This window comes from Microcaecilia unicolor, chromosome 4 (assembly GCF_901765095.1).
Source record: "Microcaecilia unicolor chromosome 4, aMicUni1.1, whole genome shotgun sequence".
NCBI lineage: Eukaryota > Metazoa > Chordata > Amphibia > Gymnophiona > Siphonopidae > Microcaecilia > Microcaecilia unicolor.
In genome coordinates this window covers 291,563,110-291,585,245 of record NC_044034.1, presented here as the reverse complement: position 1 = coordinate 291,585,245, position 22,136 = coordinate 291,563,110, and the positions used below count along the sequence as shown (strand labels likewise).

Here is a 22,136-nt window from a genome sequence, read left to right as displayed (position 1 = left end):
TTTGACTATCACATACCCATTTTTGCCTCATTTCAAGAGAATATTTTGAAACATTTCTTTAACAATATCCTTATCCCAGTACTTCAAAAGTGAAAACTAGTGCCTTTTATACAAACCAGATCCCAGTGCACACTATAGTCACAAGAAATGCCTTAAGCCTCAGCCATGACTGCAGAACTTTTAATAAAGCATTTTCGTTTTAACTTTCTCCTTTATAAACAATTACAAACGGTATGTGAAACAGTAAAAAGAATAGAATTTGTTAACCAGGAAAATCACATTTAGACAAAAACTGGGTAGCGTGTTCTACCATGACTCTCATCATTCACCCTAGGGTGCCTTTGTGGAAGGCCTGGCCATCACCCAAGAATGAAGCTCATGTCCTTTCATTCCAGTGCACAGCACTGCCACAGAGTCACAGGAATAGTCCACATCCAAGGGCTTACACCTCTCTAATAAAACGTAGCCACTCCTGTTTTTCAGTCCCTTTCACTCCTTCCTAATGAATAGGTTGCATTTCTACTTTGGAGACTTGAAAGCAGCTCCACTACAGTTACTTAATAAAGCATACAGCAGAAGCCATCGTTCCCAAGAGGTTAGAATGACTACAGAATATCCTTTCACAAATCTGTAGTCACTTACTTCAGCCAGAGCTCAAGAAGAATCTCCTAGCTGTAGGGGCTGAGTGCTCTTAGCTAATGGACCCAGGGTGGTATTTAACCATCATACATAAAATGAGTATCAATCACTGTTCCAGGGATTCTGGCTTTGCCTCTTGTTCCAAAGTGAAGTCAAAAGTTGGAAACCTGGCCGACTCCTAGGCCTCTACGTTTTGGACTCCTGTCTGGTGTGATTCTGGCATGTGAAAGAGGTGATGCATTCAAACTGAAGGAGGGAGAGAGGGGCGACACCTGCTGGTTGACAATAATGCTGCAAACGCTAATATCAGAAGAAAACTTCCCTTATCAATTGAACAGTTGCAAAGAGTGACCAGAATTTGAGGTAATCTTGGTGGTGGGGTGAAGAGACGAAAGTACAGTACAGTTTTTGGGAGGTGGATTCTAATATTAAACAGAGGCTAAACCAACTTAGGGCACAAGTGACTGAAAGCAGGGCTTTAAGGTTGAAATGACCAGCCAAAGTATTTCACATACCCCTGACTAAAAGCACACCTTCATTGGCTGCTTGGGAGTAGAGGATGTGGAGTCCACTTAAGAGATGCTGGCGACACTGGGTCTAAAGAGAGGTCTTTTTTTTCTGGCTTTTGTTTGCAGAAGAAAGGAGTCCAAGTGGTAGTCCGCACTACACAGGAAATGCAGCTGTTTCCTTGGGCTAGAACGAGTGCTGGAAGGAAGGCAGAGGTGAGAGGGATGCTGGGAGGGGCACCTCTTTAGTTCATGTGTACATTGCATCATGTAAGTATTCCAGGCGGTGCAGGCTCTGCTCTTTCCGTACCTGAAAAAGAAGAAATATGACTATGAAACATTACAGAACACTAAACTGCAGGCATGTGAAGATTAACCTACTACAAGTACACATGTTTAGGAAATCAGTGGTGGGCAAAAAATAGAATCTTTTTTTTTTTCATTCAATTATATTCCCTAGCCATCAATTTCCATCCTGAGCCCAAGACAATGACTAGAGGAAATCCTCAGGTCACTAGCTGCTTGTTTTATCAGCCTCTAGAAATTCAGCCAGCATCAATGCTACAGTACACATTTCCAGCCCTCAGGGGCCAAGAACACAGCTGATTCATAGCCTAAATGGGTGTAAATATGTCTTATGAACATTAACTAAGTATACTTTGAACACCCCTTCCCCCCATGGCCTTAAAGGTTTTGAGTACAGAGGTGTAGCTGCTTTGGTTCAGACTCCATTATTCATATCACTAATTAGGGCCAGCACAAGGGTATAAGGCAGTGGTTCCCAAACCTGTCCTGAAGAAACCCACCAATCAGGTTTTCGGGATATCCACAATGAATACGTATGAGATAAATTTGTGTGCAAAATCTCTCTCATGTATCTTTATTGTGAACATCCTGAAAACCCGACTGGCTGAGTGTGCCCTGAGGATGGGTTGAGAAGCACTGTCCTAGACAAACCTTCAGCCCAAAGAACACATACAACTCCAGAACTGAACATTAAAGCTATTCAATGTTACAATTTCCCACAACCTTTAGCATACCAAGGTGGGAGCGGGTATGCCCTGGGTGTGGGCAGCAAGAGGGTGCACCAAGGAGGTTGGATTAAACATCCTTGGGGTGCATGAAGCAGTGCATGGCTGTTGGCTCTGCCAGTGGTCCCCTTCCCCCTCTGATGTTACTTCCTGTTCTAGGGCAGAGGACTGGTGGAGCCAACAGCTGCACAACTACTCCGTGAACCCCCTTGCTAGGAAAAGGGTGGTTGTGGTGATGCGCATTGGGAAGGGTGCAGCAGCAACCCACTCCAGGAGGCAAGCAAACTAGGTACGCCACTGCCCATAACCATAAGACTGTGCGTGGATAAAGCCATGGAGGTAGCAGACACAAAAAGAGATAAGCTCCTTGAATGTGGAATGTGATAATTAAGGGTCCTTTTACTAAAGCTAAGCCCACATTAACAGAAGTAGTGCGTGCTAAATGCTAAGACGCCTGTAGGTATAAAATGGGCTTCTCAGCATTTAGCACATGATAATGTCCAGTACCGTTAGTAAAAGGGCCTCTAAGTTATCTACAGAAACTTATAGGAAATCAATGTGCGGTATTAATTCAAAGCATTTAGACTTACAAAGTTACATGGAGGGGCATAAGTCGGACTTTGAATGTCTTGTGCTAAATGTCCCAAATCTAAACAGCAAATGTAACCATTTTTGAAAAAGCAAAACGTCCTTTTTTTTTTTTTTAATATTGTAACAAGATTTTGTGCTCTGTGCATTTATCTTTTCAGGCCATTAAAAAAAAGCACAATTGAAAAACGTAGAAAATCAAGCCATTAGGATGGAGGGGCCAGCATTTTTAGTAGACTGGCCACACAGACATCCCAGGAGAGAAATGGGGCACCCTAGGGGGTACTGTTGTGGACTTCATATAAATGCTCCCAGGTACACTTCTCACTGTTGCTCCCTAAAACCCACTACCCCCAACTATACACCACTACATTAGCCCTTATGGGTGAAGGGGGCACTTAACCCTTTAGTGTCCAATGTTTCCATCAATCTGTTCCCATATGGCTTATTACGGGCATAGCCGCCGAAAGGGGGGGCAGGGGGGACAAAATGCCCCAGGCCCGGGCCTCCAAGGGGGACCCAGCGCCGCAGTCCCACTCGCTCTCCATTGTCGACCGTCTGCCCCCTGCATTGAAATCGCAGTCTCACCTCCGTGAAAGCAGCACAACGCCTCCCTTCGGCCCTCCTTATGTCCTGCCCTCATCTGACGTAACCTCCGTGAGGGTGGGACACAAGGAGGGAAGGAGGGCCGAAGGGAGGCATTCTGCTGCCTGCAGCGCTGCTTTCACGGAGGCGAGACTGCGATTTCAATGCAGGGGGCCCCGGGCCCGGCCCAGTCTCTCGGTGGCCCTGATTACGGGAACATTGGACACTAAAGGGTTAAATATGGGTACAGTGGGTTTCTGGTGAGTTTTGGAGGGCTCACAGTTTCAATCATAAGTGTAACAGGTAGGAGGAAGTATTGGCCTGGGTCCATCTGTCTAGATGTTTTGTTCTACTCCAAGTGTTAGGCATGCCCTAACATTGCCTTCAAAACACCCGACATGCCCCCTTGTGATTTGGACACACTGAAGACAAAATGCCTAGGTTGATGTCTGCAAAACAGGTTTTAAAAAAAAAAAATACTGATTTGGACGTTTTGAGAAGAAATTCATCCAAATGGTGCTTTGACACTCTTTTTGGACATTTTTCTCTTTCAAAAACGAGCCCCATAGTAACCTATGGAACTTTGTAAGATTAACTGCTTTGAAAATGAGCCCCATAGTCTCTTATTATTGTTCTAATGTTTTATTTTGCTTTATTTTCCTGCATTTTATAATGTTGTAAACCTCCTTGAATGGCTGAAGACATACTGGCAGTATATAAGATGTTTTAAAATAAATAAATGTGTGATGTAGCGTTTCCCCCCCCCCCCCTCCATTTATCTACCCTTGGCAGTGTACAACAGAAAAGCAAGCAGGGTAAAGCTCAGTGAAATCTGCCTGGTCAGACTCAGTGATCATTATCAGATCAGCATTAAGTTCACATTTCAGCTTTAAAAATACTGCAAATAATAATAAAATATCTACGTGGTTTATACATCAAAATTATTAGGGTTAGAATGAGCGGATACACCAAAAGGTACAATTAAGTTACATGAGAGATTGAACAAAAATCCAAGAGAGCGGTAGAATGTAATTCAAATTAATCTAGGGAGGAACATAAGGTGGGGAAGGGGAAGTGAGAGAGAGACAATTGACAGGACTGTGCAGGGGTAAATTCGCTGCAAGAGGTGACAAAGAAATAAAGGGGAGATTTGTAGTCACTGAGGAAAAAGTGAGCTTAAAAATAGCTTTAAAATCTTAAGAGCAAGAGTTCAGGTCATAAGTACACAGGGATATTGTTCCACAAAGCAAAACAACGGAGAATGAAGTGGTTCTTGAAAGATGCGAGTGCACCTGAAGAAATGAGGGTACGACTAGAAGATGCTGTTGGGGGGGGGGGGGGGGGGGGGGGGGGAGAATAAAGAACGTATCGGAGAATAGGGTATAAGATGTTTGAATAAGAAAAGTGGAAGACCAGAGTGAAGAATTTGGAAAATGGGTAACCAATATTCTGCCTGAAGAAGAGGGGAAATAGTGTCAAACCTTTTTGCACCATGTATTAATTTAACAGCTGTATTTTGAACCAACTGTAATCTGCGTAGTTGGTATGATGGTAAGTCATGAAGAAGGGAGTTGCAGTAATCAAGGCGTGAAAATACCAGGGACTGAATAAGGAGGCAGAGTGAAGATTTATCAGAAAGAGATCTTGCAAGATGTATTTGAAGGAGCACAAAAAATGATTTCTTGACCACTGCACAGATGTGTGATTTGAATGTAGGATGACTGCCAATAAGAACACCAAGGATTTTAATCTCATCTTTAATGGGTATAGGGCCCCAGAGATAGAAGGAGCTCAATAAGGGGAAGAATAAAGCCATGGTTTTATGATTTAATTTTAATCGGTGCAAAAAAAAAAAAAAAAAAACAATCAGCAATCATGGTCAATTTATTTGAGATATTCAATAGAAATCAAACAAAATAAAACATGGAAAAGAAAATAAGATGATACCTTTTTTATTGGACATAACTTAATACATTTCTTGATTAGCTTTCGAAGGTTGCCCTTCTTCGTCCGATCGGAAAGGCAACCTTCGAAAGCTAATCAAGAAATGTATTAAGTTTTGTCCAATAAGGTATCATCTTATTTTCTTTTCCATGTTTTATTTTGTTTGATTTCTATTGATAACCTTAAGAGTGGACTAACACGGCTACCACACTCCTCTACTTTGAGATATTCAAAATTATAGATGAACTAGTGCTATGAAGGGGAAACAGCGTAAATGAAGAAGGTGATATTCATAGCTTGGAGAAAAGGTCTAACGGTATAGGAAAAATGTTGAACAGGATGGGTCCTAATATGGAACCTTGTCGGATTCCGCATGAAAGGTTGCAGGTTGACAAGTAAACATCACACCAGAGTATTTTAAATGTTCTGCCTTGGAGATATGACTGAAACCAGAGGAGAGGAGTATCAGTTATTCCAATCTCCTTAAGGCAGAAGAGAAGGATGTTGTGATCAACTAAATCAAACACTGCACTAATCAAGAGAAATGAGAATAGCTTCTCTGTCACCATCAAGACATGGTGGACAAAATTCGTAAGGTTATCATGGTGTGTTTGCTGGAAAAGTGATCACAGAATCCGGTTTGACAAGGATAAAGACAATGTGTTTTGTCTAGAAAAGAAACAAGTTGTGTACCTAAGATTTTTTTCAGTTAGTTTTGAAATAAATGAAGCTGTGAAATGGGACAATCATATCCGAAAAAAATCAGTAAGGACTGTTGATTCATATTTTACTGCTAAATATGCAATCTATTAATACTTATTCAGAAACAATACAGGCCATAATGCATATTACTTATCCCAGGGACTGCTATTCCTGAACACAAACAAGATGCTAACAGAAAATCAACTCACCAACACAAAGGACTAAAATTAGGCCCCCTGCTTCCTTTTAAGGGCCAGAGAATGAGATCATCAATGGGCAGGACTTCAGTCCCATACGAAAGGAAGCCAGTACCGAGTAAGGTCTAACTTCCTGGGATAACACTGAGCCCTCCAGCAGCCTTGAGGCAGTGCAAAGGACACATCTGGTAAGCATCCCAGCAGAGTCGACAGCTACAGGGAGCTGTTTACCAGATGGAACAGAACAGATTATTTTTCTAATCCAAAGGTTTGCAATTCTGTCCTAATGTAGCCCCTCTAAAGCTCTGGATTTCTGGATACCACCAATGAATATTCATACTATATCTGCTTTAAGGCTTGAGCAAAGATCCATGTTAATTTGTATTTCTCATTTATCATGAAAAACAGACCTGTCTGGTGATACCCATGGCCTGCAGTCAGGAATCATTACCCTAGCCACAGAAGGTCTATGAAATCAGGACCCCACCCCTGCCATTCAAGACAACAGCAGCCTCACCTTATCTTTCTTGTAGTCCTCGTACTCCTCATTGTCTGTGGGCAGCTCATGACGGCACAGTGGGCAGGAGTTAGTCTGCAGTAAAATACAAATGTCAGACATCCAAACTCTTTGGACTGGCCTAGTCAAAGACATCTCAGGCTCCAGGGAACCCAGTGTTTCCTGGGACTGTCATGGCAGAATCATTAGATCAATTCACTTGGAACCCAAGCACTATAGCTGAATAGTACTCTGATGTGAAATAGTATTTAACTTGTCTCTGAGAGGGAGAATTTTAAGGAAGTGTGCATGTTTTATAAACTGTGAAGTCATTTGGAAAGAAATAGAAATAGATCAGAAACCTACAACGAGTTGTGCAGCTCACAGCTAGATGAAAGGTGCAGGAGAAGGGTTTGCTTGCTAGGAAGTGTTAAACTTTGAAGTTGCTGGGCTTGTGACACAGGCTGCCATGTCACATGGCCTTTATCTTTCCGTTGGAGGATCCTAGGCACAGGTGAAAGGATGCTCCACAAACACAGAAATGTCTTCCCTGGCAAGAACACTAGATAGATGAAGTGATAAGCATAAAAACATAAGCGTTGCCATACTGGGACAGACCGAAGGTCCATCAAACCCAGTATCTTGTTTCCAGCAGTGGCCAATACAGGTCACAAGTACCTGACTAGATCCCAAAAGAATAAAATAGATTTTATGCTGCTTATTCTATAAATAAGCAGTGGATCTTAATAATGGCTTATGGACTTTTTTTTAGGAAATTATCCAAACCTTTTTTTAACCCTGCTAAACTAACTGCTTTTACCACATTTTCTGGCAATGAACGAATTCCAGAGTTTAATTACACATTGAGTGAAACACTAGAAGAGAGTATCTGTACCAGTGGCATAGCCACGTCTGACCCCAACCCCCTCCTCCCCACCACACACTTTTTGCTTAGGCCCCCTCCACAACTGGAGTACCCTTTGACTCGCTGGTGGGGATGCCCAATCTCCACAAGTCAATGAGATCCGCTGCCAGAACTGTCACAGTGCTGCCTCAGTGGGAAAGAAGTCATTGGCCTCCCTTCCTGCTGCCAACATTGGCACTCTTTGTGCATATTCAGTTTATGCACAAGGAGTGCCGATTTCTTCCCTACTGAGTCAGCACTGCAACAATTTCTGCAGCGGATCTCATCAGCTGGCGGGCATTGTGCATCCCTGCCAGCAAAGATAAAAAATGCGGGGGGGGGGGGGGGGGGGGGGGGGGAGTGACGTCACCAGGCAAGATGGCCGTCTAGTCCCGAAGCTCCGCCATCCAGCGCCAATAAAAAGCTTTTAAAAGTAATAAAAAGTGGACTTCGGTCGACAAAGCTGGAAAAGGCTGCCGGATGATCCCCCTGACTCTCAGCTGCAATGAGTAAAACTCCCGCGACGCGGAAAAAGGAGAGCGAGCAGTCAGAAAAAAGTATGGCGGGAAAGACCGCCAAACGCAATGAATCGCCGGAACGGGCCACTCCATCTGACTCGGATTCAGCTCTGTCTGCCGCCGAACATCGCAACCCGCCTCCCAAAAGAGGTATTTTGAGCGAACTGCGTACATTCTTATCTAACATTCAAGAGGAGATAAAACAATCGAAGGAGGAAATCCTTGAACGAATGGACACGCTGAGCACAGACCTTCGCGAATTGGGGGGCAGGGTGGAAGAGGCAGAACTCAAGCTGGAAGATCAGGCAGAGACGCTAACCAAACATACTGATCAGCTGCAAGATCTTGAAAAGAAAAACATGGAACTTGCCTATAAACCGGACGACTTGGAGAACAGAGAACGCCGCAATAACCTCAGATTTCGCGGCGTTCCAGAAGGAGGACATAATGGTGATAGTGCAAACAATGTTGCCACGCTGTTGGGCCATGAAGCGGGGGCCACGCCGGTGGAATTAGATAGAGCACACAGAGCTCTGGGGCCCCGAAGAGAACAGCAGGTGCGAGACATTATAGTGCGCTTTCATAAATTTGAAGTCAAAGAGCAGGTCATGGTGAGTGCGAGGCGGGCTCAGAACTTTGAATATGGAGGAGCTAAGATACTGGTGTACCAAGACCTCTCACTATACACTTTACAACAGCGACGCCAAATGAGGCCTGCACTGGATGTCCTACTTAAAAACAAGCAGCAGTACAGATGGGGTTTTCCCTTCTCCCTGAACTTTGCACTGAAAGGCAGTAAATATAGAGTGCGCTCGCTACAAGAGGCTTGGGAAGCACTGCATGCTGCGGAATTCGTGAGCACAACAGTCCCGCCGGGGGAATTAGCAACAACAACACGAGCTAAGCTCCAAGGCTGGCAGCGAGCATCAGGAAATGTGAGACAAGGCAAGTCCAAGAGATGAGAGACCCGGCCTACATCCAAAGTAGGAGAGAAGTTGGAAACAACTGAGATCTGGGCATAAAAGTAGAGCCTTACGGGTCATGTCAATTGAACTAAACTTGGACTGGGGTTGATAATTTATTCAATTTAGAGCTTTGGGGAGTGGAACGAGAGAGGAGAGAATGAGCTAAATGTAAACTGCACGAGAAGTGAGCAGATATGGTAATGTATAAAAATAATATCCGGGAGGGTTACAAAGAATGTTGGGACGGGGGAAATGGTATTGAAAAGAGATAAAAGAAGGAAGAGAAATGTGAAAGGCGTGGGAGGGTGGGAAGAGGGGCTGGGACGTCTTGAAGAGGGTGATTCACTTCCTAGTATCCCACTCAGAGGATTAGATCCTCTGGTTGGTGTAGTATGGGGGGGGGATGATGGAGGGGAAGGGGAAAGACTGTTAAACTACGATGATGTAATTGAGGGTCACAAATGTACAAGTAAGAAGGCCAAGGAATGCTATTGGCTTATACTTAAATAATAGAACATAATGGGTCATGATTTGAAGTTTATATCTTATGTTTAAATCTATTTATTGTCATAAGATGCAAAATGTAATACAAACACAGTTCTGCCAATTACGGCACTAACACAGCAAGCAACTATCAGTACATCTTCCAACATCTGCTGATTTTCTATTTTATCCCCCCCCTTCCCTCCCACCATCCCTTCCCTCTGATTAGCTAAACAGTTGTATAACTCATTTAAACACATGTGCCATCTTGAACAGCTCAAACATTACGGGCATATAATGGGAGCATTGGATGTCATTAACAAGCTGAGTACAAAAGAATCCAGGTTAGTCTATATTGCTCCCTTGCCCCTCCTCTATTGCTACTCTCCCACCCCCCCATCCCTTCTGAAGTTTATATCTTATAATGTAAAAGGATTGAATATGCCACAGAAGAGACAGAAACTGTATAGAGAATTACATCAGCTACAACCACAAATAGTATTTTTGCAAGAGACACACTTGCGGCGTAAGCATGAGCACCTTTTACGATGCCCTGGTTACTCAGGAGTGTACTGCGCATCCTCTGAAACCACAAAAAAGGGAGGGGTGGCGATACTGATACACTCCTCCATACCGGTGCAGGTTAAACAGATTAAACGGGACCCGAGGGGCCGCTTTATTTATCTTTACATGACATTGAACCAGACAGACATCACATTAGCGTCGATATATGCCCCTAATAGTGGACAGGTGGAATTTTTCACTAGGGTTCGTAATTCCTTGATTGCTTTTGTTAGGGGGTCCCTAATAATGGGAGGGGACTTCAATGCAATGATGAACCCGGGGATAGACCGAACGGGGGTAACAAGGTCTGAGGGGAAAAAGGAGGCTGAGGCACTAGGGTCATTGGTTTATTCCTTAGGGGTCCTGGACCTGTGGAGGTTGACACATCGGACAGATAGAGATTATACATTTTATTCGCTGGTACATGAGTCATACTCTAGAATTGACTATATCTTTGTGGACGCTGCATTGTTAGAAAGGGGACCAAATGCTGGGATTAGAAGTGTGACACTGTCAGATCACTCCCCAGTGTGGGTAACTCTGCCAAATATACAGGCTGGTCAACAAGATAAGAGATGGACCCTAAACACTAGCATTTTGCAAGAGGGCGATGTGCTGGAGGGGTACAAAAAGATGCTACAAGAATATCTAGAATTAAATGTGGATACAGGCCCAGCATTACATGTTGTTTGGGACACCCTGAAGGCAGTGTCTAGGGGTTATTTTCTACAACAGGCAAGCAAACGCTCAAAGGCGAGAAAGGCACTGATAACAGCCTGCCTGGGCAAAATACAACAACTGGAGAAGCAACATAAAATGAATAGATCACAGCAGGTGTGGCAGGAGCTGTGTATAGAAAGGATGAGGCTGGACGCCATATACTCAGAGCATTTAGAGGTATTAAGAGCTAGGCAGGGGGTGCGCTCTTATGAGTTCACTAATAAAGCAGGGCGACTACTGGCTACAAAGATACGCAGGCAGAGAGTAGATCGGATTATACATCAGGTTCGGGATGAGAGTGGTAGCTTGCTGAATCAAACTGAGCAAATACGTCAAAGATTCGGGGAGTATTATCAAGCGCTTTATAAACAGGAAATCAATCTGACACCCGAGGCGATAGATGAATTTCTGCAGGAATGCGAGCTTCCCAACTTGGCTAGACAGCATAGGGACCGGTTGGAAAAGCAGGTTACCCCACAGGAAATACAGGAGGCGATAAGTAGCTTGCCATCTTACAAGTCCCCAGGGTTAGATGGTCTCCCTAATGAATTTTATAAGCAGTTTGCCCCCGAGTTAGCGCCGTTGCTCGCGGATCTGTTCAATCAGGTAGAGGAGGGGGAGGTTCTGCCGTTGACTATGAGTGATGCTTGGATAGCGGTGATACCCAAGCCAGAAAAAGATCACACCGAGTGTGGCTCCTACAGGCCCATATCGGTACTCAATGCCGATGTTAAGATACTGGCCAACAGGCTGGCGCCTATACTCCCGACCCTTGTGCACCCGGACCAAGTGGGCTTTGTGGCCCATCGAAAGGCGATGGACAATATCAGGCGTACGGTAGATCTAATACACCTGGCAAAGAGGAATCGGAGGCCCTTGTGTCTTTTGAGTTTAGATGCAGAGAAAGCCTTCGATCGCGTTCATTGGTACTTCATGTACAGAGTCCAGGAGGTATTGGGTTTTGGAGCGAAGTTTATAGGCTGGATACGGGCGTTTTATACCTCGCCAAAAGCATGTGTTAAACTTAATGGAAATTATTCTGGGCTGTTCACATTGCATAGAGGAACGAGACAGGGCTGTCCCCTGTCTCCTCTCCTATTTGCTATGGTTATGGAACCCTTTGCAGCACGGATACGACAAGATCCGGGGTTCGTAGGGGCCCGGGTGGCAGAAAGAACACATAAACTGGCGCTCTACGCAGACGATGTCTTGTTATATGCGACACGACCCCTGACTACATTCCCTTGGCTTATCCAACTTATAGACGAGTACTCAGTAGTCTCGAGATTCAAAGTGAATATGGCAAAGTCCGAAGCCTTGAATGTAACTATAGATGAGGAAACGGTAACAGAGCTGAAGTCATCATTCCCATTTAGGTGGGCCCGGGGACAGATTAGATACTTAGGGGTTAAATTGACGATACCACTGTCAGAGCTTTTCTCGGCAAACTATAAGGGATTGATAAAGACAATTGCAGAGGATATGGAGAGATGGGGAGGACTAGAGGTATCCTGGTTTGGACGTTTAGCTATTATTAAGATGAATGTCCTACCTCGCCTCCTGTATTTATTCCAAGTGCTGCCTGTGAAGGCGCCCAGGCGATTTCTCGCGTCCTTACAAGATCGTATTGTGCGTTTCGTCTGGGCAGGAAAGCATCCCAGATTGTCGCGAACCTTATTATATCAAGAGAAGAGGAGAGGAGGATTGGGAGTCCCAAACCTTCATTGGTATTACAAGGCAGCTCAGGGAAAGGCAGCTATGGAATAGTATCAAGACTATCCTGATAGACAGTAGGTCCACTTAGAACAGCACTCCCTTGGAGAGACACCGCTAGGGGCACTTATGTGGTTGCCAAGGTCTTTTCGCAAACTGCAAGAAGGCGTGTGCCCCTCAGTGGAAGTTACTCTCTACTACTGGGACAAATTATTTCCAGAGGGCAGATGTGTGCTGTCCCGAATGACACCAATAGCTTATAACCCTTTGTTCCTGCCGGGGAACACTACGGGTGTCTTCACCCGATGGTATGTGGAGGGAGTGCAACGGTGGGGTCAATTGTATGACAATAATAACACTGTACTAACTTTTGCGGCACTGAAGGCGGAGTTCCCTGTGGTGGAGGGTGAAGAGTTTGCATACTGTCAGTGGTCACATCTCCTCCATAATGCAGCGACCAGAAAGGTCATGCAGCGGCAATCACTCCCCCTCGAAGAGATATGTGAAAAGTTAATTGGATCCCGGGGGCTCATTGGGAAAATATATAGATGTGTCGCAGCACAGGCTCCAGGACATAGTAGCCATAGGCGGGCGTGGGAAAAAGAGTTGGGCAGGACCATAGAGGAAGTAGAATGGGAGAGTATAGAAAAAAGGGTGGCGGGTGTCTCTATACATGTACCGCTCAAAGAAAATGCAGTAAAGGTATTATATAGGTGGTATCTTACCCCGGATCGACTTCAGCGAATATACCCGACGACAACGGGACTGTGCTGGAGGGGAGGCGGCCTAAGGGGAACCATGGGGCACATATGGTGGCGTTGCCTTAAAGTTAAGGCATTCTGGAAGGCAGTGCATGATAGGCTCCAGAGCTGGCTGGGATGTTTGATACCTTGGGTCCTTGAGGTGTTTCTTTTCTCTGCACCGGTGAGAGGACTGACATCTTGTCAACAGCAGTTGCTGAGACAGGTGACAGCAGTAGCCAGAGTGACAATAGCGTTGCACTGGAAACAAAAAAACAGTCCCCCCAATTACAAGATGGCAAAACAAATTAAAGTATGTGTGTGAAATGGAAAGGCTCATAGCCGCACGAAAACACCGGACAAGTCAATGGCACTCAACATGGCAGTTCTTTGTAAATGCAGTTAACTAGAAAAAAAAAAAAAAGAGAGAGAGAATGTAGTTTATGAGTGTGAAGGACCAGAGACAGCACTGGAGGAAGGGGAGGACGATAGGTAGGAAATGGGAGGTCACTTATAAAACATAATTAAAAAGTTGAAGTATATTCTGTATTTGATTATGCACGGCAAACTTAACTGTGTATTCTTTGTTATGTATCTGGCACATTGCTATGTGCAAACTTGTATTGCGAATGTGTTAGTTACGCTATGTTCAGAATTAATAATGTTCAATAAAGACTTCTAAAAATAAAAAAAAGATAAAAAATGCGGTGGGGCGGGGGAGGAAATATTACCCTCCCCCAGTCTACCCCTGGGCCTCCCTAAAAATTCAACACTGGCTACGCCCCTGATGTGCACTCATCTTTCCAAACCAAGCTGAGCAGCAGAGAGACAGATGCATAGTAAGAGTGCATATATCCCCACAGGCCATGTGAAAGAGGTGACAAACCAAGAGAGAATGATTGTGCACTCACCTTCCCCAGCCAGGGCAGTATACAAGCAGAGTGAAAGAGATGCTCGCAAGGAATCTTCTTCACCGTCTCTTCTTCCTCAAACTCCAGCAGGCAGACTGGACACTTCAGGCCTTTGTCTTAGGGCACAAAGAAAAGAAGGGGAAGGCAGGAGAGAAGAGAAACGTGAATAAACACATGGGGCCAAATTTTCAAAAGTTCAAGAAACTAAGACATGGAAAAAAAATGCGTCTGTAAAACTAAAACTAACAGGAAATTTCCTCACTGCCTACTGGTACTTTCTACCTGTGGATTTTACATCAGTCTTCAAAGTGAAAAATACACAAGGCCTTTGACTTTGAAAACTACTGAAGGAAAGCATACCTGTAGACACGTCAAATACTTCTTCTGATCAAAACAATGTATACAAACTATGGGGTTTACCTCCACTATGTTCCTATATAGTACACATGTTGCAGAACCATGTGCATACCTGTACCAGAATCCAGGGTGGAAACTTCTCATACTGAAGGGACAATAGTTTTAAACATTAATGCGTATGGGGGTCTTTTACTAAGCCGCGGTAGCATTTTTAGCTCATGGTAGAAATCAGCTGGTGGTAAATGCCGAGATGCATCTTGGCATTTACTGCTAGCTGATTTCTACCGTGAGCTAAAAACGCTACTGTGGCTTAGTAAAAGACCCCCTATGTGAGAAGTCAAAATAGCACCTCTCTTATGCTTATTTTATAAAGGCCCCAATCTTGGCTAGAAGTTTCAGTTATCAGCCCCTCCCCCTTTTTTTTAAAAGAAAGTCCCTGCTAAATTCATAAATTAAAATATGAAATATTTACCCCCCCCCCCCCCCTTTACAAAGCCACTCTAGCGGCTGCCGATGCAGTAATACCGACACAGCTCATTCAACGTAACTGAGCTATGTCGGCATTATCGTGCAGCTTTGTAAAAAGGGGGGAGGGGGGTTAATTCTTATTTTGCTTCGTAATCCCCCTGTTTTTCAAGTTTTTCAATATTGCAATCTAAAAACTGGCACATTGCTATGTTCTGTATAACACTGTAATACTTTCTATAATGCTAAATGTTATATTTTAATATGCACCGTATGTATCAAAAATGTACTTTCATCTTCAAGATGCTTCCAAGCCAGATAAATGCCACTTGGCGTATAGTTTGAACATTGGCATGCATGTGGGCAAAGTCTTGTTGGCATCTGTGCAGGGCGCAGTTACACTTGTAAATTTTAAAAAGCATTTGATTAACATGGGTTTTTTTTTTTGGCAATCTAGGTGCAGACATTTTATACCAGCTGTAAATATATGCCCATATTTGCCCTGCCATGCTAGTATTCTAGAAAGAAAAACAGGCACCTAGTTTCCGTGATAAAATAGGCACCTTCAGTCATGCTGCCTAAAAATGCGTGCAGTGCTAAAGAATAACCCTTATAGTCACCTGATTTTCAAGGTCACCCTGTGCATCTGGAAATAAATCGGTTTAGTGATGTACATACAGAAAAAAGTGAAAAAAAAAACCCATGGGTTTTCTTTTTTTTGGGGGGGGGGGGGGGGGGGGGGAAGAAGTATTTCTTGTCAGTTCACCTCCCTCTTCATCATACTTTTCCTGGTGGGGATGCTCAAGCCCCACCAGCAGAAGAGATTCTCTGCTGGAGCTGCGGTCATTTTGCTGAAGCAGCAAGAAAGCCAGCAGGGTGCTGCAGCTGCTGACGCCAGCACTTCTGCACATGCTCAGTGCAGGCGCAGATCCAGCAGAGAATCTATTTGGCTGGTGGGGCTTGGCATCCCTGCCAGCCATGCATCCAATGCCACAATTTTGAATGGGGCCTTAGTCCAAAGTGTGGAGAGGGGAGTCCATGCCCCCCGTGGCTACACCACCGGGTTCTCACGACCCAAGAAAAAGTCAAAGTGATGCCACAAAAGCAAATAGAATGTTAGGGTTTATCTGAAAGGAATGGAGAGCAAAACTGAGAATATCATTATGCGACTGCACCTGAACTGTGCACAATATTCATTTCAAAAAGGATGCAGTACAACTACAAAAGACTCTCCTGGCCTGGCGAAGGAAATCATGGTCATTGCTTAAGGATGATGTCTAATGGCCTGATTTGGGACCCATCATTATAGGTTTCAATCCTGTTTTAAAGACTTAAGTATGGACAAAATATTGAAGTTCACTCTTCTTTCTACACAAACCAGTGCAGAGAGTCTTCAGAACAGGTATAATATTGTCACGGAATTTTTCTCTCACTAATATCTTTGCAGCTGTGCACTGAAAGAGCTGCAACTGCTTCAAAAAACACAATGAACTGGAATATTTGATCTGACTAGTCACCAAAGAATGGATTGTTATGGCCAAACCTCTTCTATCCATACTGGGAACAACAGGCGAGTTAAGCATGAACACATAAAGCAAGACGAGCATATCTGCTACTTGGGTCCAAAAGAATGAATAATCCAAAACTCTCAACCAGTAAACTGCATTTCTTGAATTCAGATTGGTCCCTAATGTTAGCTGGGCAGTGCTCTTCCCCCCCCCCTCCCCCCACTAATCTACACTATCTCAGACTTAGATAGACAGAATCTTAATTTATGTGCTTTCAAAACTATTTCCAAGGATCTCATCCGGTCCTACTATCAATACATAAACTTGTGCATTCTCAGCCCTGATATGACATTCAGGGGCATAGTTATCAACATGGGCTATCGTTAAGAAGTGTTATTTTACCACAGGCCCCATTTTATGCAGCAAGACCTACTTACTAATAAACTGGGGTTAACAGTAAAATAACATGTCTTAACAGTAACCCACATCGATAACTTCTTTCCTTAATGTCAAAGCTCTCCATTAAAGGATGTAGGCATATGTCATAAAGAACAGGGGATAGCACAAATTCTCTAGGACAAGAGATCTATCTCCATGCCACAGACTGAGCTCATCAAAAAGAGCTTTAAACTATTGATAGGCATAATTTTCTAGGCCTATTCTTCTCGCATGCCACAACAGAATAGAATTATTAATGGTACAAAATGCGGTAAAAAAAAAAAAAAAGATCTAACATAACAAGGGAATCCTTTGCTCCATTTGCCTACATTTGGACACTATCGATCAGGAGATAATAACAGTGTTTCCATTCCATGACCTTTGCAGAAGCTTAACTGATAGGGTGGAGAATATAGTTTGAGAAAATACACCACCACCTCCTCCACTACTTTGCTCAAAATTACCCTTAAGATCAGATCCCTGTTTTTTTTAATAATTGGTTTACCAAGGCCTCTTGAATTTCTGATACAGATCTAGCTCCATTGTGGTAGACTTTTTCTGGGCTACATCCACCCTATTTACTTTCAGAGTTAAGGACTCCAGAAGTGGACACAATACGGCAGGAGTTCTGATCAAACACCTGTACAATGGCTTAATAACTTCTTTCTATTAATTATGAATCTTCCTATGCACATTAGCATCCCTCTAGTTCTGATGAAACAGAATGGTTTCAAGTTTTGGAACCAATGAAAAGATCAGTGCTCTTCTCATCACAAACAGTAGTTCAACTTTAAAATATATTACAATAAATTCATTATCTGCCAGCTACCTGACTGACCTAATTAACTGTTTTAGTGAATGACAGGCAAATAAGTCCAGGAAAATGATCAGTGGCAGTCACTTTGTCTGGACTTCAGTGACCACTCTCTCCTTATACTCTCTTCATATGTAGTACAGAATTGTCACCTGGTACTGATACTATTTGTAATGCTGTTCTTGTGTTTTCATCTTTCCCATAATGCCTTTTTTTTTTTTCTTGAATCCTCTCTCTCAGACTTTCCATGGTCTGAATGCAACTGCTACTGCCTTGGACCTACTGTTGCTTTGATCCTGCTGCTGCCTTAACGACTACTGCACACCCTGTTATATACTATTAATTTCAAGTATCTGACTTTTCCTTGTGTCTGACCTGCCCCAGATCCCAAGTTGGTCAGATAAGAGGACTATCTTCTGGAATCATCCTCCATAGGTCTCTCTTCTAGCAAGTTGCCAGAATACATTCTTCTGTGTATTCCATCCACATAAAGCAAATTTACACAGCCTGTGACAAGAAAGCAGGATGCAGCTCACAGACTGTGCACGTCCAATGCTCTTTGGCCTGTTAGCAGGTGGCATTCAAAAAGCAGAAACAGAAGCTGGTGCTCCTAAGAGGCAGTAAAAACTGTCAACAATTAGGTACAATGTTCTTTTTTCAGCCATTATTTACTATTTTAATATGTCTAGCTTTACGACTACTATTTTCTGTGTGTCTTGCTGACCTCCCAGCCCTGCTGTGAAGGGCAACTCACCAGCCTGTGCAGGCGTAATTGTCACCGAGGGCAGACTCTGAACAACTTGCTTAGCAGCAGGAGGTGGCAGACGATGATCCCAGTCAGTGAAGTCTGCTGCCAATTCCAAGTCTAGGTCTGCTGTGTTCAGAAGAGTTCTGCAGAGAAAAAAACCCCAGAAAATCACTCAGACCAAAAATATATGCTCGCTTATTTATTTTATCTATCACATTTATATGCCGCATTACCAATAAAATCTAAGCTGTTTATAATATAACATTCATAAAATATTAACATACAAAACAAATACAACACATGCATTAAATTAGTTGTTTAGTATCTATCATATTGACCTCGAGAAGTTACTTAACCCTCCATTGCCCCAGGTACAAAAACTCAGATTGGGAGCCCTCTAGGGACAGAGAAAGTGCTTGCATATAATGTGTACAGCACTGTGTACATCTAGTAGCGCTACAGAAATGATTAGTGAGCCATGACATCTAAACCTCTTCTAAACCTACTGAATACGTTTATCATCACTTTTACAGGCTTGACAAAATATATCTTTAGCTGTTTACTGAAAGAAAGCAAGGAAGTTATTTTTCTTAGTTCTAAAGGAAGATTGCTCCATGCTGTTGGAACCTGCTATAAAGAAAAACATGTGTGAATGGTTGTCTTAAAGTCTAGCCTGAAATGAAGGAACATCTAGCAAACATTTCCCTTGGGATTACGTTCCCCAATGACTGGTACACCTTCAAGGAGGTAGCAATGTTCAAAGGGGTACCATTATTTAAGGCTCCTTTTACAAGGCTGTGGTACTGATTCCCGCTTGGTAAATGCAACAAAGCCCATAGGAATTGAATGGGCTTCGTCACATTTGTTGCAAGGGAAATCAGAACTGCAGCTTTGTAAAAGGAGCCCTTAATGCCTTGAATACCAGCAATAGTATTTTAAAATATATTTGCCAAATAATAGGCAGCCAGTGTAGCTTAAGAAGCTGTGGGGTAATATGGTCTGTCTTAGCCATCCTTCCTATAATACATACAGTGGACTTTTGAGCTACTGTACTTGCAAAGCTTGTAACAATATCTGAGGTAAACCACAAAATAGACCATTGCAATAGTCTAAATGTGACATCACTAAACTTTGCATTACTAGATGAAAATTATCTGGAGATAATAGATGTTTAAATCTCATCACTAACCTAATTAAAAAAAAAAAAAGTTTTTACAATGGCAGAAATCTGTGGTTTAAAAGAGTAATCCAAAGCCACACCTAGACTTTTAACAGATTTCAAAATAGGAATGGATATGTCTTCAAAAACAAAGCATGATGGTAATTGACTAGACTCAAAATGCAATAACCAAAGAATCTGTTTCAGCAACATTTAAAGACGGACAATTCACGGTTATCCAAATAACCCAAGCACGTACAGACTTTATATAGAGCTCCATAAGTTGTCAGATATGGGGAGGGGGGGTCTGAAGGTCATCTGCATATAACCTATAGCTTACATCTAAACTTGCCAAAAGTTTGCAAACTGGAAACATGAATACATTGAAAAGCAGAGCCGATATGGATGAGCCATATAGAACTCCTGTGCGCATCGTCATCCAGTCAGTCTTCACCTTGAATTATCTGAAATTGATGCTCAGTTAGAAGACTCAAACCACAATACACCTTTTCCTAAAATTCCAAAACATTTTACATAATGAATCAGTATGGTATGGTTAATGGTATCAAAAGCACCTGCTACATCTAGAAATACCAAAACAAATCTTTCTCCCTTGTCAAATTCTAAATGAATTTCATCAAGCATCAAAATCAGAAAGGTTTCTGTGTTATGCTTTGATCTCAAAACAAATCCAATAAATTGCCATTCTCTATAAATACAGTTGCGTTAATACCAATTTAAGACATTCCCATCTCCAAGGATTAAGAACACCTGATACAAGAAAACAAAATACATTATGGGAAGGATAAAAACACAAGAATGGAATTACCAATAGAAGTATTGGTATCAAGTGACCATTCTATACTACATATGAAGAGAGAGAAGATCATTTGGTACCAATATAGGCAATCAAAGACCGAGAAAATGTGGCAGATAGATATAGAAATAGTTTTCATTGTAATAAAAATAACTTAATTGTATCTCAATATGTTTCCTATTCCATTGATTTTTGCCACAATCTGATTAGAAAATGGTGATATATGAATGGCATGCCAATTGCACTATTGCTTTTACTTTGAAATGTATTATATATTTTTGATGCTTCTTTTGTAGGATTGTAAGCCACATTGAACTATTTTATAGGCTAATGTGGGATATAAGTGGCAATAAATGTAAATATGCTAAACTACAGAAGGAAGTTCTCTTTGTTGGCACAATATTAGGAAGAGCCTAACCAACAGTAATTGGCAGAATCGAGGATTTTTAAGGAAATAAGTACAGTTTGTGACTGCTATGGTATTTTATTTATTTTTACATTTGTATCCCGCGCTTTCCCACTCATGGCAGGCTCAATGCGGCATGGGGCAATGGAGGGTTAAGTGAGTTGGCCAGAGTCAAAAGGAGCTGTATGAAGAAAACTAACCTATTTGGAGACACCACCCCGGAAAGACACACTCAAAAAAATGTTACTTAGGTTGTACTATTGGTAAAGGTACGGTGCTGCCAATTGAATGCGTTTTCACCAGTCAGGTGTATCCAGTGTTGGCTCTACCAGTATGGCTTTACTTAGGAAAATCAGAACCATACGTCTAAGCTGAAAAATCGAGCCACCTGTTAACTCTATAATGGGCACCATCAATGCAAACAGCACCTCCTGATAGAAGTGTCACTGTACATAAGCAGCAGAATGGAGTGCGATACATTGGGGTCATGTCCAAACACTAGTTTGCCCAATACAGCACTAGACAGCTTGTACGCATGACTGGAGATTATTATTATTAGTCTGGTATTTCCAACCCCCTCCCCCACACCCACACCCACACACACACACACACGCTTTGTTCAGGTCCTATCTCAACCTCGTTCAGGTCCTATCTCAACCTCGCCTCCACTGTCCCGGATTACCTGGCCAACTCCAGCAGCGCATTGCGGCGGTACTGCTCCTCTGGCACAGTGGGTTCGCAACTATGTTCATCGAAATAGGAAGCCATAGTCAGATCTTCTAAAATTGTAGAGGTCCAGGATTACCAGGAAAAGAGAAAGACAGCCCAAGAAGCGTGACGCAGCGCCTCCTACCCAACTTCCACACTTTAGTTCCGGGTCCTCCCGCTTCCATAAAAAACCAATCAAAACGCCAGGTTCGGACAGAAGAGCCAATCAGTAAAATCAGAAGACGCAGACGCAGAAAGATGGGAGACAATGGCCAGAGCAAGGAGGTTGGGCTGGGGTAACCGCGGCAACAGGGAAGCCTGCATGATGACTGGTGGCAGGAGATCACGTGAGTTAGACGTAGCCGGAAGAGGTAGCCGGAACTGAAAACTGACAGTTGCTAACTACCCATGGCTAGTGGCTACTAACCTTGTCAGTAGAAAATTCATTATGAGGGCGATAGTATTTCAATACTTTGTAAATCTGTTCCCTTTTATTTTATTTACTGTAGT

General features: G+C 43.0%; 1 protein-coding gene across 1 annotated transcript; it reads right to left on the bottom strand.

Annotated features, from left to right (window-relative positions):
- Positions 1-157: 157 nt before the first annotated feature.
- RNF181 (ring finger protein 181) lies at positions 158-21,843 on the bottom strand. Its single transcript, XM_030201687.1, has 5 exons — positions 21,601-21,843; positions 18,543-18,679; positions 14,207-14,322; positions 6,710-6,784; positions 158-1,455 (listed from the first exon to the last, which is right to left on the bottom strand). The coding sequence occupies exons 1-5, from the start codon at positions 21,684-21,686 to the stop codon at positions 1,396-1,398; spliced, it is 474 nt and encodes a 157-aa protein (XP_030057547.1). The 5' UTR covers positions 21,687-21,843; the 3' UTR covers positions 158-1,395.
- Between the last annotated feature and the right edge of the window lie 293 nt (positions 21,844-22,136).